General features: G+C 36.1%; 1 protein-coding gene across 1 annotated transcript in view; it reads right to left on the reverse strand.

The window, feature by feature from the left end:
- Nucleotides 1-9,926, reverse strand: part of LOC149280700 (annexin A10-like) — a 29,545-nt gene extending 19,619 nt beyond the window's left edge. Inside the window, exons 1-3 of the mRNA XM_089500182.1 lie at nucleotides 9,909-9,926; nucleotides 6,507-6,588; nucleotides 777-871 (exon numbers count right to left, since the gene is read on the reverse strand). Coding sequence (XP_089356308.1) covers nucleotides 777-871; nucleotides 6,507-6,588; nucleotides 9,909-9,926 — 195 coding nt within the window. The remainder of the gene's footprint in view (nucleotides 1-776; nucleotides 872-6,506; nucleotides 6,589-9,908) is intronic.
- Between the last annotated feature and the right edge of the window lie 10,406 nt (nucleotides 9,927-20,332).

Genomic DNA, 20,332 nt, shown 5'->3' on the forward strand with positions numbered 1-20,332 from the left:
ATACATTGGATTTATTATATTAACAATTCAAATTTTCATATTTTTTTGTATATAAATGTAAAATTTCAACTGTCGTTGGGGGCTAATATTCTCTTATTAGCAAATATTTTGCTTTTTACATGATCAGCTGTTTGGGGTGGTTATGGATGATGCCTGGCCTGAAATGATAAGATGTTGGTAGATGCTGAGAACCCAGTCACAACCATTTAACTATAGTATAAATGTATGTGTTTCAAAATTCATTCACTAACTTTAAAAAAAATCTGTTTTAGGGGGTGGTTGATATAAGGGTTAAATATTAATTACCAGGTATCAAGGGTTTCATTGTTGTTCATCATTTTCCAATGTGAACAAAATAACGTGTTTCTATCCTCTAAGAGAATGATAATATTTTGATGTCAGAACCTTCTTCTCACACGCTAATTCCAATACTAACCCTTAGGTTGTTCTTTGGTCTTTGGAGCAATACATAATTGTTTAATTTAAAAAAAAGTGATTCTAAGCCCAACAGAAAATGACAAACAACTATGGCTAACCATCATTCACAAGTTTCTGTCACTGCAGGTTCCTTTAGGTACAAGGATCACTGGTGCCTGCAACCTATCTAGAAAGGGAAAAAGGGGCTTCCTGTAAAGTCAGCTACATCTTATTCTATACAGGTTTCTGGTTCAGTTTCTTCAAATTAGAACATTCCGGAAGCATCTAGATCCCAGTACTGTTTGCTATTCCTCCCTTGAAAGGATAATGATTTAAGAAACATAGAATAGAGTTTATACTCTGCCATATAAGCCTCCATAGGCTTCTGCTATCATAATCCGTTGTGCATTGGAGCGCTGGGTTAAAATTTCAATTAGGACATCCTTATTGCATCCTGGAGAGAAAAAGAAAAGATACATTTATGAGCTAATTTTGTGTCCATTTAACAAATATAAAGGTATTAAATGGTAAATAGTTCTACATATACCAAACTCGCGTTTTGTGTCTTGATAGAGATACATCAGGTTTTTTTTGTTTGTTTTTACAAAGCTCAGCGAGGCTTTAGAATATGTAAATGCTTACCTTTGAGCTCAAAAGGGGTAATCTAAGTGTCCAATAGAAAATAACATGGTTTATCTTCCCTGGAAACAATAGTTTAAAGCGCACCAGCCACCACTAAGGCCAAAAGAATGTTCATGCCGATGGTTCCATGCTTAACAATGTTCACTGGAATTACATTTTCTAAATATTTCCCTAACAGTTGAAGTAATGCTGGATCTGCATTTTTAATTGTCTGTAGCACTGCCTAGTTTTCATTTAAATATGATCAAATTCATGTAACTGCATCATTTAAGATGTAAACTGAATATATCTCTGTAGAATAACATTTTGCCTTAAGCACAAAGTGGATAATAATTAAACTCTTATATTAAATACTTGGTAAATGGAGTGTTGTGTAACACAGTTGTTAGATTGCCTGAAATGATCTGTTATAGAAAAGCATGGCTCACATAGCAGAAACAATTAAAACAGAAATTATCTGCAAGCTTATTAATGATGTGTATTTTGAGTTGATATGGTAATAATAATTTGAAATATTAACACTGTTTGAACATACCCATTAATAAAAGGGACATCACCACTTTTTAAATGAATGCTAATTAAATGCAGCATGATACATTTTTACAATAAAATTGTTATTAAAGTTTTTTTTCACATTAATAAACAGAATAATAGTATATACAAGGAAAAAGACAGGGGTTTAAAAGGAATGACAAAGCATACTTGCACATACAGGCCACATGCATGAGTACCATCCCAGGGTACACCTGGTAACAAGTTTTCATCAACCATGCGATTTGCACTGAACCATCAATGTTCGTGCGTGTCTCATTTGTTCTTGTGCTAGAGCTGTGCCTATCTTACTAGAAATCTTTGCTCAGATGTTTTGTCGTACTATACTCCGAGACATTCTGACAGGTGGTCCTCCTTGAAGGAGGATCCTGCTATATAATCTTCTGTCTGTCCACACCACCCACTCTCTCCCGGGAAGAAGAAAAAAGAGAGGGGTAGAGAGAAATAAAAAGGTAAAGAAGTTTGAGGTGGGGTCCCGCCCTATGAGTCACCTGTTTTCACCATGTTCTCAGAGGAGGTTAATTTTAGCCAGTACACCCAGGTGGCCATATAGGCGATGCACTGATCTGAAGCATGCGTAACCAGTTTCTCTACCACTCTGTCTCTTCCACCTTGTCTACCCAGTCCCTAATTGGTTGGGTTTTATCTTTTTTCCAGTATAGGGGTATCAAACCTTCCGCATTAAGGAAGTGAACGGTGAGTGTCCGTTTGTAAGCTGATATTACCAGTCGAGTTTTGTAAAGGATCATCGCACCTGGCTCAGGGAGGGAGGATTAATCACCACCTGGGAATTTACTGGCCAGATCTTTACCCAGAATGGTTGCAGCTGCTCACACTCTACGCCAGATGGACGCACCCTCTATTTCTAGCAGGACTAGCATGTGGGATCAACCATTCTGTGGACCTTACTTGGTGTGCTTTCAGAATTTTGTAAACGTTCTCTTGAACCCTCGTGGCCAGTGAGCACAAGTGCGTCAGGGCACATATTTGCATCCACTCCTCTCCACATAAAACCTATTCCTATTTACCCTCCAACAGTATCCTGTAGCATACCGATATCCCCTTGGAGGTTGTCAAGCCAACTAAGAAGCCTCTCAAAAGGAGGTAATTTCCTGGTTGGCCTGTGCTTATATGGGAGAGATCCTATGAAGTGGATGACCTGTGCATAGTGGAACCTTTCAAACCATGTGGGGTGAACATCCAGCATTATGATACCAGCTTGGTGACCCTGGTGCCTAGTGGTAACTAAAACCAATCATATGATCCCATCTCCATTCTTGTGGGAAGGTCAAGGTTGAAGGTGAAAGGCAGCATGGGGGAAGAGTACAATGAAAGCATCCTTTCCCATCCTTCTGGTGTGCCATACATGTAGGGTCGGCTATATGGTGTATGACCTGTGCATATGACCTGTGAAGGTACTGTCTTCCTCATTTTCCAGAGTTTCCGCCAAAGACAGTTGCCCAGAGGGATGGGGAAGTGTGACTGCTCCAGACCTACCCACACTTTGTCTGGCCGACCAACAGTTTTGTGCAGATGTGTGGCCCAGTAGTACTTTTGTACATTTGAGAGGTCGAGCCTGTCGTTTTGTTTAGGGAGGTAAAGTACTGTGTATATTAGCCTAGGCGTGCTAACTTGCAAGAAAAATCTTAAACATAGCCTCTTGAATATAATGATACATTTTTTGTGATAACATTTACTTTTGTGGTTTTGTGAGCCACTTTAGATGTATATTTAGTTAACGTTTCCCTGACAGTCATGGCTTCATGTAGTAAGATGCATTATTCACTTTGTGCTGGGTTATGTTACTTCTTAAGATAATACTTTGAGAAAATGTCAGTTCCTTAAATAGTTTATCTGAAAAAAAATGGAGGTAAAAAGGTTCCAGTACACTTTTGTAGAATGTTTTGGCAAAGCACTGTAATGCTGTTGAGATATGTTCTTTCTAAGCCATATTGGGAACCTAAAAATAAGGCCCAGTAACAGATCAACTGAGAAGCAGGCCCAGCTAGACTAATCCATCATGTTGCATGCACCAATATCAGCCCTGCCCAGAACAATAATAGAATGGATCATGTTAAGATGGAGAGAACAGGGAAACTGTGGCCTGACATGCAAATTCCAAGTCTAAATAAACTGCCAATTATTATCAATTGATTATAAACAATTTCCCATCTCTGTTGCTAGCTATTTCCTGTTTCGGTTTCAATTAGAACTGTAGACATTCCTTAGACACTTATTCCTATTTTAAATTACTCATAAGACAGGCAATGTTTATGATATATGTAGATGTATATTAATAGGCTATTGATGCTAAATACATACATTACAATATGTTATAGCAGATGTGTAACCCTGCTACCCTGCCTTCTAATATTGTCTCAATTGAATCTGCACCACCAATGTAAAGGCTGTTTATCATTTGCTGTTGAAATGGAATCTGTGACAAGCTAATTTTGACATGTGGGAGACAGGAGCCAAAACTACTAAGCATGCCTAGAAACAGTGGCGGAACTACCGGGGTCGCAGGGGTCGCGACTGCGACCGGGCCCCGGAGTTCCGCCAGTCAGGGGGGCCCAAGCCAGGGGCCGCCCAAAATCTTTTTTCCGTTATTTATTATTTTTTTTTTAATAAGGCAAGCCGGGCCACGGAGCTGGCGACGGCCGCCTAGTGATTAGAGCAGTGTGAGGGGTGAAAGCTCCGCCCCCTCACGCTCAGACTGTAGGAGCACCGGATCGTGTAATGAGAGCAGCATGAGGGGTGAAAGCTCCGCCCCCTCACACAGACTGCTGGAGCTGGAGCACCAGATGTTGTCACTCACTGACATCCAGTTTGAAAATAAAACAGCAGTCTGCATCTATCAGGGCCCCAAAGTGGAAGAAGTAGGTAGGTCAGTAAAATAATGTAAAAAAAAAATAAAAAAATTTGTATGTGTATATATGTCAATAAATTATTATTATTTAATTATTAATTAAATTACAAACATAAAAAGAAATCTGTGTGTGTGTCTGTGGAGGGGGACAAACTGCATAAAGTTTTTTTTTTTAATTCTTTAAAAAAATGGAGATTCCTAGATTTCTTTTTATATAGATATATTTGTCTAGACACATATATAAACACTTGTATATAGACACATGAGTTCAGCTCCCCAGTGTCACCTTTGTCCCCATCCAGCCAGGCACAGGATGGACTGTTTGGGGACAAAGATGGCAAACCCTACGTGTGTTATCTGGGTGCTGTCAGGTTCTATGTAGACAGTGTGGAGGCCAGGGCTGGTTTTGGGGTGTACAACCTGTGATCTATGCCTGTAATTTAGGGGGTTTTATCTATACCTTTAATCCCGTGTTTTTATGTGAATTCTAATTAATCTATACCTGCAATGCTGGGTTTGTGTGTTATTCTGTTGGTCTATATCCGCTATGCTATGTTTATGCTATGCTATGTTTATGCTATGCTAATGTCCATACATTATTTATGTATTCAAAGAAAAAGAGGCGCATGTACAAAAGGGCCCTTTTTTCTTTGATTACGCCCTATGTACATGCAACCCTTTTTCTTTGATTACGCCCTATGTACATGCGCCCCTTTTTCTTTGATTACGTCTGGTCTTGAACATCCTGAGGAGTGTTTTGTCGGGTTGCTGCAGTGCATTGCTAGGGGAGTCTTGTTTATTATTTTTACTTTTAAGTTTCACTTTTTAATTTGAGCACATATCACGTGATAGGGTGATCTATATTTGTTTTTAAGCCTTATTTATGTATACCTGTAAATACAGGGTTTTTATGTCTTATTCAGTTGATCTATACATTAACGTACTGTTTACATGTGTTGTTTATTTGATCTATACATGAACTACAGGGAGTAAGTAAGAGAGGTATGGTTTAGTGAATGAGGGACAAGGGGACTCTGGGGATGATTAGGGGGGAGAGTACCATGGTCAGGGTCAGAAGGAGGGAAGACTGCACCCTAATGTTAGGCAATTTTTTTTTACTTTCTGTGGGAATAAATAGAACTATGTAATTTTTATTTATCCAGAGATAAAACGCCCTTTCTGTAGTCACTTCAGTGGACAAAATATTTTAGGCCCTGAAATCAGTGAGAAGAAAGGTAAAGGTTTTATGTTATTTACTCTATTTCAATCTGCATATTTTATTAAAAATGATTAGTGGCACTAAATTGTGGCTTCAGATGTAACATGACTTTTTTAGTGTATCGATGTACTCCCAATCCCATCACAAAAGATTCTATCTCATACATCTGCCGAGCTCTGATGTCATCTTTATCTAGCGTACATGGATGGTGAGGAGTTAATATTCTGTCCATTCCCTGCTACTTATTTTGGCCTTTTAACACTTTTGGTTCCTGGGATTGTAATGTGGTATTCTGTTATTGTAAAAAGTTACAAAATTTGACAAATATGATTCAATATGTAATTTGTTGGAAAAAAATTGTTGTGTAAAAATCATGTTTTTTTGGGGGTGGGGGGGGTCCGTAACAGATTCTCGCACCCGGGCCCTGAGGCTTCTAGTTATGCCCCTGCATAGAAATGTCATATTGTACTTAATGCATGTATGACATCTCTAGGGATGCCAAGGATACTCCTAGTCTTTCGACATATTAATATACGTTACAGTTCTAGATGTATGTCACTTCTTACAAATCAATAAATAACACTCTGTATTATGTAAGCAATTAAATCAAAATATTGGAAGTGAAGTAGGAAATATATATATATATACATAGTTATTGTATTTCAGATTGTGTTCTAGTCACTATTTAAAATGTAGGTACACTATTATCATGCATTTTGTTTACTTTAACAATAATATATATATATATATATATATATATATATATAAAAAATAATTGTTATATGGCATTTATAGTATTAAACATACCAAATCCTTGAAGAGCTCCTCTGAGCATCTGGGCATCAATCATGGGATCACAGTTTGGGTTTGGGAATACGGTCCCTTGAAGCTGCTGAAATATGAACATTATAAAAATTATTAAAATATTGTATCTCATTAGGGCTTTATTTATCAAAGTTCAGGGTAGGGCTGGGACCTTTAGCCCAGGGGGCAAGTACACAAGTGACCCCTTCCCCCCTCCATTCTATATCAGTATACCCTCAATTTAGTTTAGTTATTAACCACACATGCAAATATATTGGCTTACCAGGTCTCTGACTTAATTGTCATTCACATTATGCGTGAGCTATTGTGCTACTACTTTGGGTAACGTCTGACTCCCAGAGCAGGTCGGATCAGCATTAAGGGTCATGCTGGGCTGGCACGGTATAAAAAAAGAATTGTCCCCATGCTTGCCAGGCCAATGCTTTTGTTGAAGTTCAAGGACTAGAAAACATCTACTGCACACATCTTAACATGGAACATCAATGAGCAGGTGGGCAAACTGAGCCTACACAACATTATGCTTACAAGCTCTTCTCTGGCTACCATTACACTTAACAGCATAGTGCTGCCTGCACATACCAACTCTAGTTAGTGGGAAATCAAGTCCTGATAATGCTGCTGCTTTCAAAATACATTTTACAATGGGTTTGATTCCTCAGTGCTGGCTGTTTAATTCTCATGAAGCGGCATATTGTGTAAGGGCCAGAGAAATGTACCACTGTTTTGTGGGAAGTATAAGTATGATTTTCAGCTTTAAAGAGAGTAAGTGCCATTGTTTTTTGGGAAGAGAGGTTTATATGATATACATAAAATGTGTTTTTTTTATTTTATTTTACATTTTCCCAATTTATGATCTGTGAGGACTAAGTGTGTTGTTACAATGTTTGTAGGTATGTCTTTGTTTTTAAAACTTTCGTCCATTTGTTGAATAAAAGCCAAAAGGTTACAGATATTGTGCTGTTTTTATGCCATTTTTTGGTACAGCCCTTTTGAAATAATATTTCCAAATTCAAAGCCTTCAGACATTTTGATAATTTTCTAGTTATAAGTAGTAATATTTTGTTTTGATGTCTTTTTGAGGCATGTTTTAACAGTTGCAATATTTCAAGTTTCAAATCTATTATAACTTTTGATGGAAAAACAGATTCAATTGTTCATAGGAATGTATTATCTTATTATAACTTTAAACTAAACAAACAAGATAAAATGTCACTGAAATAGAACTCAAGGTTATGTTGAACACAATTTGAATTACCGTATTTGCTCGATTATAAGACGACCCTGATTATAAGACGACCCCCCAAAATCTGAATATTAACTTAGGAAAAAAGAAAAAGCCTGAATATAAGACGACCCTAAAGGAAAAAAGTTTTACCAGTAAATGTTAATTCATGTAAACTATTTTTTTTAATAAAAGCTATGATTGAGAAAAATATTTTTTTTGTTTTTATTTCTTGTATTTTCCAGCCTGTCCCCCAGTTACGCACATCTGCCCCCAGGCTTGCCACACCAATATGGCACTGTGGCCCATGATATGCCTTTTAACCCTCTATATGCCACTGTGCCCCATGGTATGCCTTTTGACCCCCTATATGCCACTCTGCCTCCAGAAATGCCTTATACCCCTATATCCCATTCTGGCATTTAGGGGGTTAAAATGCATATTATGGGGCAGAGTGGCATATAGGGAGGTATAAGGCATTTCAGGAGGCAGAGTGGCATTAAGGGAGTTAAAAGGCATTGTATAGAGCACTCTGCCTCCAGAAATGCCTTATACCCCTATATGCCACTCTGGCATTTAGGGGGTTAAAAGGCATATTATGGGGCAGAGTGGCATATAGGGAGGTATAAGGCATTTCAGGAGGCAGAGTGCTCTATTAAATTCCCCCTTAACGCCACTCCAGAAATGCCCTATGCCCCCATTTAACTAACACACACACACACACTCTCTCCCCCCCCTCCCCTCCCCTCTCCTCTCTCCTCTCTCCCCTCTCAGCCCTCTCTTACCGGTGCTTCCAGCCGGGGCAGCGGGTTGACGTCGCCTTCTGCTGCAGCCGGAAGGAGGTGGAGTTGGCAGCGGGGGTTTGTATGCGTCCGTCGCGTATACTTTCCCCGGCTGTCAGAGATCAGAGATCTCTGACAGTCGGGGAAGGTCTACGCGACGGACGCAGACAACCCCCGCTGCTAGCCACACCTCCTTCCGGCTGCAGCGGACGTTGTCTACGCGGATCGCGTAGACGTCGACCCGCTGCCCCGGCAATACAGCAGGAAGCACCGGTAAGTGTGTATGATGGGGGGGGGGGTGAGACAGGAGGATCCAGGTCCCCTGCAGCGGTGCGGGGGATCTGGATCTTAGTCTCCTAATCAGACTCTATTTGAGGTCTGATTAGAAGACGACCCCGATTAGAAGACGAGGGGTATTTTTCAGAGCATTTGCTCTGAAAAAAACCTCGTCTTATAATCGAGCAAATACGGTATATGTTTGAATACTTTTTATAGTGTTCAATTTTTTTTTACACTTAAGCAAAATCATTTTATAGTAATTTACTAAAAAAAAGCAAATAACCTCCAAAAGTAATATCTACCAGCATTATAAGTAACTACTTTTTGAAAAAAAAAGAAAATGGCCAGCTCGTTTATCAGAAGGAGTACGTGTAATGACATCTTAAAGATAAAGTTCCACTAAAACATTCGATCTAGAAATCTAAATCGAAATAACTAAATCAATGTGCCTACATCTTGTCTTTTATGCATCACAAACAAATATAACACCATGTGTGTTTCTCTTAATTCAATAAATAACTCAATTCATATTGTTTATAGAATAAACAAAACAGAAAATTCAATACGTCAGTTCTGTTTATACAATATAAAGAACATTTTTCAGTTTTATCTGTCCACATAAAGCATTTTTACATTAAGCATCAAAAATCAATTTTGGGTAAAAATGTTAAAGATAATGTGTTGTTGCTAGCTAGCTTTTATTTATTTTTTGGTATGTTTTCATAAGTTGTTAATGCTAAACCTTACTGCTGAGGGTGTTATAAAGATATATATATATATATATATATATATATATATATATACATATATATATATGTATATATATATATATACATATATATATACATATATGTTTATTTATTTTTTCTTAAAAATTGGTATATCATAACTGATTACGTCAAGTGGTTGACCATGGGTCGTAATCCATTTTTTATACCTACTGAAAGAATTAGGCTGTTTACCCACAATTATGTACTCATTGTTAGTAAAACAGGAATACAAAAAATAAATAATTTGCATTTTTTTTTTACTTTTTCCCGTGCAAAATAATTAACATTTAGATTATACCAAATATATTACATAAAATAATTATTAACTTACATAATCACCGCAAAACATTGCAATGCAGATTTTCTTGGCCTTGGAGGCAAAAAGATGGGGATTAGTAAAAAGTGAGTCCTTAACAGATGTGATGAAAGCTTTAAAAGTGTATAACCAAGTCCCGCCCAATCTGATAACGAAAGCCACATGCTAATCATATTCCGTTTGCATAAAACAAAGAGTAGCACTTCTTGGTACCGGGTATGTGTGCTAACCCATCAATCATGTATCGAGAAGCACATACATTTTGCAGAACAAATAAAACTTAATCAGAATTTTTGCCTGTTACAGATATGAAATCAGCCAATCAATGCGAGGGCTCTTTGAAAAGGCTCTAGTTAATAATTAATTTTATGACACATTATAATATTACTGTGTGGATATATTCTAGATATTTTTTATTTCCATTTTTCATGTATGAATATATCACTACATGTTTTGAACAATTATTTCTGGAAAATATATTATTTTGCTAATTCAATTATTATATATTATATATATAATATATACTATTTTGACATTTTTTTATTGTTATATTGTTGAGTACAAAATTCAACTTCTTCTTCCCTTTACTAAGAAGGCATACTATACTAATATTACTTATTTTGATGACTACATGGTTCTTTCACAAAAAAGATTAAGAATTTAGGGCAGTGAGTTATTAATGTAGATTGCTGCCTTAAATACTTATATAAATTGTTTCCCTTTCCCTAATATTGCGGAGGGGAAGTAATATTGGACAATCCAGTGGGGGGATCATTTCTTTTACGCAACATATCTAAATCCCTTAAGCCCTTATTAGTGCTAAAGTGCCATTTCTCTACATGGCTAGTGACCGAGCTCTGTGCCAGTAGAATGCACAACTATGCTTCCCTGTGGGACGACAGTGCTGAGAATTGAATCGGTTTAGCAATTATGGTTGAAATAAGAGACAGAACAATCATATACTGATAACTGTAGTGGTTATTGTGGCACTATGATGCAGATGTACCTAGTAGGGTGACCACATTTTATTTCTGCCATTCAGGGACACACTATGAAGCGCATGAGATTACACACAGGTATGTGTATATATTATATATATATATATATATATATATATATATATATATATATATATATATATATATATATATGCGCTAGACATGCATTTTTTAACTACATAATATGTACTTATCTCTTTAAAGACCGTAATTGAAATGTGATTTCACAATAACAGCTAAACTGGCAGTTAGTTTTCATTTTTTAATATTAGCCTCTGCTGACAATAGATATAAAAATTAGACCCTTACTTTGTGAGGTCCTCTCCACTGTAATCATCCCCAGAGTCCCTTTGTCCCCTCATTCACTAAATCGCACCTCTCTTTTACTTATTCCCTATAGTTCAGGTATAAATCAAATAAACCACACATAAAACAGTACTTGCATGTATAGATCAACTGAATAAGATATACAAACCCTATATTTGCAGGTATGCATAGATAATGTATGGAGACATAGTATAGCAGGTATAGATCAACACATTAACACACTTTGTAGGTAAAGATCAATTGGAACTCACATACAAACTCACTAAAGGTACAGATCAAAACCCCTGAATTACACCCCAAAGCCAGCCCTGGCATCCACACTGCCCGCATAGAACCTGACCAGCCCGCCTGTGCCATCTTTGTCCCATAAACACCCTGCCTGTGCCATTTTTGCTTTTCCACAAATCAATAATACATCTATGATACACACAAACACTTTTACAGTCACTCACTAATTCACACTTTCATTCACATAATTAATTCAAACAATCATTAATTCTCTCACTCATTCACACAATTTATCAACACATTAATTCATTCATTTTCTCACTCATTCACACAATCCATCCACACATTAATTCATTCATTCTCTGGACATGTGATCACCCTAGTACTTAGGTATGACGTATTGGGCCTTAGCTCCAGTCAGAGAAACCTCCATTTTGTATGTGATTCTGTGAAGAGTGAGGACTTACTTAAAATGGCTCACATCACTATTAGAGAGGCCATCCATTGTATAATAAGTATAAAATCAGAATCTTAAAAATACATATTATCTCAATAGCAAGTGTGCTGAATCATACGAGGAGATAAATAATGTGTTATGCTACTCTATTCCTTATCTGATTTAGAGTAAGTTAAGTAAATAAATGAATGCAAGCTGTGATGAAGGAAGGTTGCGTAAATCGTTATTGCAATAAAACAAATATGTGATAAAGCTGGCATTTCAAAAAAGAAAATAATATACCTTATTGACCTGAACATAAGATCCTCCCTCAAATAGATTATTTTCTACATTTGTGAAAGTTATAATCATAGATCACACTTTATGTTATGACTAATAACTTTGGAAAAAGTAAGCTTTAGCTTTTTATCAGTTTTAATCATTTAAGGAACCGAATGCTTAAAATATTAATGAGTAAAAATCAGTAAACTCAATTAATCCCAACCTAAGTGTGATGAGAGTAAAGATATGTAGGCAAGTGTATGAATCTCCCAAGTAAGGTTAAAAGTCATATAAATAACCTCAATCCCATTTAAACCCCAGAACATTTCATGTACAATTATAGCCAATAATAATGTGATCTGGTAACTAATATAAACTTTTCTTAGGCTCCTGTCTGAAAATCCTCTTTAAGTTCAAAGATGCATACAGGGTTTGGAAGGATCATAACATGGTTTGATTGAATACATTTTCCTTAGACAATTATCACAACAGATTCTTAAGGTAATTATAATTTAAGGTGAAATTGTATTTACTAAAAAACTGTTCTTGCAGTGTTTAAATTATCATAAAAATGTTAAAATATTATTAGCATATAGGCAGAAAATAATGGTATAAATGTTCTTGACTATTGTCTTTAAAAAAATATCTGGATATATAATATCTGGATTCACATTTTTTGATAATAAGCTAATCATCAAAAGGATGAAAAATTTATCAGACAAGGTAATTCTCAAGAGACTCTTTAGTGAGTCTATTAATGCAAAAGTGTTATCTTTATTCTAAGGATGATTTGATTTGGATGATACTACCTTTTTTTTTTGAAAATAGGAACAAGTACAGATGATAATTGCTCCATGGAGCATAGGTGGCTAATTATAGTGCACACCGATTCCAAAATCTAAAATACCGTAAATATTTAATATTACAAGAAAACTAAGAGCTCTTGAAAAGAATTTTCAATTAAGAAAAATAAATGTTCATGAAAAAAAACATCTTGTATATTTAAAATTTACCATAAAAAAAATATAGCAATGAAATGAAAGAATAATTTGGTTTAATCAGATATATGGTGTTTTTTTTGTGTTTTTTTTTAACTCGGGCACACCTTTGTTTGCATGCGTTCATTGTTCATACAGATACAAAGAAACACACATATAACAGCAGACTTTCACTTGGTTACATAAGACTCATTAGTTACATCCATACCGCAGTTGTTAAGTATGGTATCTGTACATGTTCCTTGATATAACTCATATAGTTTAGAGTATATATAGTGTAGTGAGGCTCAAGTGGAGCCAACATGATCCATGGCACACAACACAATAGAAAATAAACATGAATGAAAGGATGTTAAATACAAAGTGATGAATGAGCTTATCCTACTTAGCATATTGACTTCTTAAGCATTAGAGGTAGAAGGGGATTTTAGGGGCTGCTGAAAATGCTGCTGAATACTGTGTCCACATGTATGAGACAGATCTTCATATGGTCTATCATGCAGAAATGTGTGGATTGTGCTTTCCAGCATTGACCTGTAGCTTATTTGTTGCCAATTTTAAAGTTGTTTTTGGTGAGGCTGTTAACTGAATATTCAATACAGTAGACACCAGAGTGAAAAGTTGTTCCCATAAAAAAAAGTTTGGAGCACAACTACTATATATGTGTCAGGATACCGTTGTACAAGCACAATGGTGATAGATGATACAAAGGTCTGCAGCTGGGTAGACAATTCCTGGTGGAACAAGCCAAATGGTAAGTGATTTAAGTAAATTAGAAGAATGGTTGCGAGTGTGGCAGATAAATATAAAATACTGCATTTGGGATGTGAAAGTCCCACAGTAGAATATAGTGATTGGGGTACTGTTCTGTCAGTGACAATAGAGGAGAGAGACTTGGGAGTATTTTTTTCTGAGGACTTAAAGGTAAGCAGGCACTGAAATAAGCTAAATGCATTACTAGCAGGAAGAGGCAGGTGGTTCTGCCAATTTACTCTGCCTGTACCACCATTGCCCCCAAACAGCTTGGAGGAGAAATGTTAGAACAGGAGGTCATAGTCTAAAACGAGAGGGTTTACTTTACTAAGAGGCTGGTTGATAAATTGAACAGCCTACCATCAGAACTAGTAGAAGCTAAGACAAGATCAAGGACTGATTAAGACCTGAATCTTACATCAGGAAAAATAGGCAAACTACATGAATTAACAAGGTTAAGCAGCAAAGCTGAAATTGCGTATTTTTAAAAAAAATTCTACTAGGAATTGGGCTAGACCTTTGAAATTAATTAATAGAGTCATTTAAAAAAAAAAAATGTGCAAAGTGTAAGTATTTGCTAAAGTCAAAGTTTTGAATGTTAAGTTGAAAAGTTGCTAATGAACCTCTGTAAAAATCTGACTTTCTGTATTCCTTTGTTAGTTTTGAGAGGCACAATTGTTAATTAGCAACTCAAGTGTACAAGTTGGATGTACTTTGGACATTTAGTAAGTAGTAGAATGCACCCCTTTAGTTGGATGTGATTAATACAATAAAAAATGGGTGTAGAAGGTTAAGTGTGTCACGAGGTGTACGATAGAGGTAGTGAGGCATGCACATCACCATGAACTCAGGTCATGAGAAAAGAAAAATGGCATCCAGCACTATGGCAAGTCCCCTTCAGTTCCAAACATTAACAAAAGGTACAGGTTCAGTACAAAATCACATTAAAACTGTGCACCATTCTTCATAATGATGACTTTCAGTTTCTATTGCATTTAATTTTAGACTAATAACCTACAAAAAACAAGAGACTAGAGTTAAATATATAGCTGAAAAATAAAAATGTTCTGAAAAAGTGTGTTATCATTGTATGCATATAAATGTGAGAGGTATAGCTTGGTAATCAGAGAACTCATTGAGAATATGTGTAATGAGTAATTAGCCTCTTGCCTGATTTATTAACGATATGAGAACCCTTTTACGCTGTCAACTTTTGTCTATGTTTATTTGTTTAAAATGAGTCAACTTAATTGTCCTTAGCATAATATGTCTAAGAAATGTCAGCATATGTTCATTTAATTGGCGTTTGATCTGACACAATTGTTGAGTGGTATGCGTTAAAGAGCATTGTAACTCTAGGTGTTGTAGCTCTGTCCTTTTGGATATTTTCCAGCTGAAATGTGAAAAAAGTCTATTATACTATACGATTTTTACATTCCCTTTTATCTCTCAAATACTTGACGCTATTAAAACGCTTAAACTCAATCTTTAATGTGACCGTCAATAATCAGTTTAATCAAGCCTTTTACTATAAGCCTGTAATTAAAAAAAATATCTGCTCAAAGCAACCACCATAGGCTTCTTTAAAATGCACTGCGCACGTTTTGGACGCAGCGTGCCCCGATATGGCATCATTATTGTTTATTATTATTGATTATTCATTATTATTATTGTACCTTGGACGCCAAGCATGAATGGAGAGGCGTAGGTGGGGTGCTGCACTAGGGTGGCCCGTAAGGTAAATACATAACTGATCTATACTACTCATAAAATTGTTGTTAGCTGATCAACTCTGTTTAAGTCTCCACATATAAGACACGGATTAGGAAGTCATGTATGTAACTAACTGGCATAGTGCGTCAATTGATATCTCCATCAAACGTACAATTTTTCTCAGATGTTTCACATTTTTACTGTGCATTTTCACACAATGCATCTTGCTACAGTTTTGCATATTATAACAACATTCCTGCACTACATAAGACTTTTTCTTTAGTATTAACAATGTTAATAGTTCTTTATTGAAGATGAACCAGTCATAAGGTCTCAGCAAAAAAAAAAATCAAACTGGCAATGTGGAACTACCCTGGTAAAATGACCAAGAACAATTCTGGTACAATGTGATTAAAATGGTGCAATCACTTTGTACATGAAACCAAAGAATGTTTCATATAGGAAGCTTGGAAATTTCGATGGGAGTTATAGCCCCAGCAATTGCCGGAGAGACACAGTTCTAGTTTACACACTGTTAATGCATGTTTATTAAAACCAAGAGACGCTGCTGTGAGTTGTGTTACAGAATGACAGTTTAGCATTATACATTGAATCTCTTCCAACAAGAGTCTTCATGAGTGAAACTATTACATGCGGCATACACCCCACTGTATTTAATAATGACATTTATTACTGAAGTCATTGTGCCTGTAGGTAACTGCAAACATAAAAAAGTATGTTTGGGTTGTAATAATACTGTCACTAGCTTATAAACATTTGTAAATAGTGGTGACAAGTATATCTACTGCCAGTGTGTTTATGATGTAATACTATAGGGAACGCATTTGGAGGAAATGAACTGTAAAAACCTCTGCATTTAATGGGTAACCCAGGCATCATGTTTGTAAGTAGACAAACACTTCCTCCCATCTATCAGGTACCTGGCGGCTCCACTCCCCTGACTTGCGGTGCAAGCGACTGTATTACTAATGCAATTTCCCATTAGTTTAAGGTGCATATAGGTGGATTAGGCATTTTTATTATTATTGTCATTATTTATTTTACATTAATCACTAGGCCTCATTTATTATCCTTTCCCCACCACACACAGTGGGTGTGATCATCAGTCTCCCAGTCTCCTGTGTTAAGTAGGTAGTCCAGGTAGTTTTGTTTGTTTATTTAAATAGTATTATGGTAGTCACCTTATAACCCACTGGGGATGAAGGAAGAAAAAACTTAAGTTATCTTAAAAACTTTCACTCTAATTCTACTCATGGGTATTCTTGATTCTACTTCTGCATTTCAATGGCAACAGGGTACCAGTTATTTAACTCACTGGAATGGGCCATAGTATAATTTCTGGTGAGAACGGAACATCAAATGGAGCCTCCCCGTCTGAAGGCTATGAATTGGCTCAGATCGGCTCCTAAAAATACAGTAGATGGTTTAAGATTATCATTGACCTTAGATCAAAATAGTCAGCATTATTTAATTATTCACAAACTAAGGAACACTGTATATTTCACATTGTTATATTTAATATATTATTTTAATATATAATTATTTATATTTATACATTTTTTACTTACTATTAGATGAATTGCTTAGCCATGTGGATGCTATAAGGAAAGGGGTGGGGCCAGTCGTCAGTGTAACTGCAGGGAGGGACTGTTAATCGGAAAGGGGCGGGGCCAATTGTCAGTGTGACTGCAGGGGGAGGGACTGGGAAGTAGTAACTGCAATCTACAACCACTGTATAAGACGCACCTAGTTTTTAGACCCAAATTTTTTTTTAAAAAAGGTGTGTCTTATACATGGAGAAATACTGTAGTTTGATCGGTGAGGTCCTGCATAGCTAATGAATTAACTCATATGGTAGTACCACCTATTCCTATTGGCTCACATTATACATTATTGTAAGAATCTTGTAAACTAGTAATAATGGACATGTTTAAAGGAATATAAAAACATGAATATATCATCTAGACATTTGCAGATCACCTAGACATTACAAAAGTTAATATTCTAAAAGCAAACTGTTCAAAGAAACACTGCAATGCGCTGTATAATATTTGCATTTGTGAATAGACATTTCTCAACTTTGACTTTTTGTTCTCTTCCTTAAGGAACACAACTTAGCTCTCAGTAAAGTATTAAAAAAGTGTAAATGTATTTGTGGAATGTACTTTAATCTCAATTTAAATACAATTTAAATAACCCTGTAGGACACCATTAAATCTTCTGAAATTCTCATTCTCTGCCCTGATCTCAAGTATCTAGTTATGTTTCCAGTATCAAGAAATATTGTCTGTGTGATTTTATTATTTAGTCATCAAAAGCAATTGATTTTTATTCTGTAGTTAAAAAATGAGCTATGAAATGTTTTGAAAATAACAACTGAACCACAGGCAATAGATAATGTGAAGCCTAAAACTGACCTTGAATATGGTAAAATCTAAATTGTATAAAACCAAACAAACATGCACACACACTCAGTTTTAGCATTAACTATTGTAGTGCAGTCATTTTTATATTCACTTTACCTTTTAAAATAGAAAGTTACCATTAAAAGTACCAATTTGTTTGTTTTATAAACGCAAAGAAATGCAGAAATTAAAGTATTAATTTAGGTTATAGATATAAATAAGACCTATTTTTGTAGATATTTTTGTAGATATTTTCTGGAAAAATATCAGGCTATTTTTAGGCTATGGAATGAGAGATTTCTGGAAAAGGTGGCAAATCTAGTACAGGTAGGATGGCCGCATTTTAGTTCTGCCATTCAGGGACACACTCTGCAGCGCACACACAGATGTATACATGTGTATATCTATCTATATATATATATATGTATATATATGTATATGCGCTTATCTCTTTGAACTGGCAGTTAGTTTTCATTCTTTAACATTACCCCCTGCTGCCAATATATATAAATATTAGACCCTGCTGCTCGATTTGCTCGATTATATTAATATGAATATTAATTTAGGAAAAAAGAAAAAGCCTGAATAGAAGACTACCCTATAAGAAAAGTTTTAATAGTAAATATTAATTCACATGTAAACTAGTTTTTCATATTTAATAAAAACTATGATTGAGAAAAATGCATTTTTTGTTTTTATTTCCATTTATTTGCCAACCTGCCCCCAGTTATGCACATCTACCCCCCAGATATGCCTTATACCCCTTAGATACCACTCTGCCGCCATATATGCCTTATACCCATATATGCCACTCTGCCCCCCAGATATGCCTTACAACCACTATTTGCCACTCTGCCACCCTGATATTCCTTTTAACCCCCTATATGCCACTCTGCCTCCCTGATATTCCTTTAACCCCCAATATGCCACTCTGCCTCCCTGATATTCATTTTAACCCCCTATATGCCACTCTGCCCCCCTGATATTCTTTTTAACCCCCCATATGCCACTCTTACCCTCCCCCAACTTACCAGTGGTTCCCTAGACTTCTCCCCTTGAAGATTCCTATTTGAGGTCTGATTAGAAGACGACCTCAAATATACAACAATGGTTATTTTCCAGAGCATTTATGGTATATATATATATATATATATATATATAAAGTCCAAAATTAACAATTGCACTTCCAGTCACCACTTTTTCTGCCCCGTGCCAAGTAGCTATAACAGCAAATCATACAATATCCAAAAATAGTTACCGGCACTCCAGGGACTTCTTTAAATAACTACTCGAGAAACTCCAGTTTTCCAATCTGGAGTTTCTCGAGTAGTTATTTAAAGAAGTCCCTGGAGTGCTGGTAACTATTTTTGGATATTATATATATATATATATATATATATATATATATAAAATATTAGATCCTGCTGCCAATACATTTTATATTGAAAGAAATGGACCCTATGCAAGCATTTCCTTGGGCCCCCTCCATTCACTTCGTAGCATGCAGTTACTCGGCTCCCACACCGAAAAAAAATATTTGCCATACTGACTCCAGATTAGGAGAAGACTGTGAGAGTCAGTGCTTTCCCTCCTTGAGAGGTCCTCTCCCCCAGAGTCCCTTTCTCCCCCCATTCACTAAACTATACCTCTCTTTAACTTACTCCCTCTAGTTCAGGAATAGATCAAATAAACAACAGATAAAACAGCAGTTGCATATATAGATCAACTGAATAAGACATACTATACAAACCCTATATTTGCAGGTATATATAAATAATGTATGGAAGCATAGCATTGCATGTATAGATCAACAGAGCACACAAACCCAGCATTGCAGGTATAGATCAACTGGAAATCACATGTAAACTCAGCACTGAGGGTATAGATCAAATAAACAACACATGGAAACAGCATTGCAGGTACTGATCAACTGAATAAGACTTACAAAGCCTGTTTTGCAGGTATCTATAAATAATGTATGGAAACTTAGCACAACAGATATGCAGCAACAGAATAACACAAAAACCCAGCTTTGGAGGTATAGATGAATTGAAATTCACATAAAAACTCAGCATTAAAGGTATAGATAAAACCCCCTAAATTAAAGGGATAGATAACAAGTTTCACACCCCAAAGCCAGCCCTGGCATCCACACTGCCCACATAGAACCTGACCAGCACCCAAATTACACAAAGTGTTAGATATAGTTGAGGTTAGGGCTCTGTGCGAGCCAGTCAAGTTCTTCCACACCAAACTCATAAAACTATGTCTTAATGGA

Source organism: Sceloporus occidentalis, unplaced genomic scaffold (genome assembly GCF_023333645.1).
Source record: "Sceloporus occidentalis isolate IW3139 unplaced genomic scaffold, rSceOcc1.0.p SCAF_149, whole genome shotgun sequence".
Lineage (NCBI taxonomy): Eukaryota > Metazoa > Chordata > Lepidosauria > Squamata > Phrynosomatidae > Sceloporus > Sceloporus occidentalis.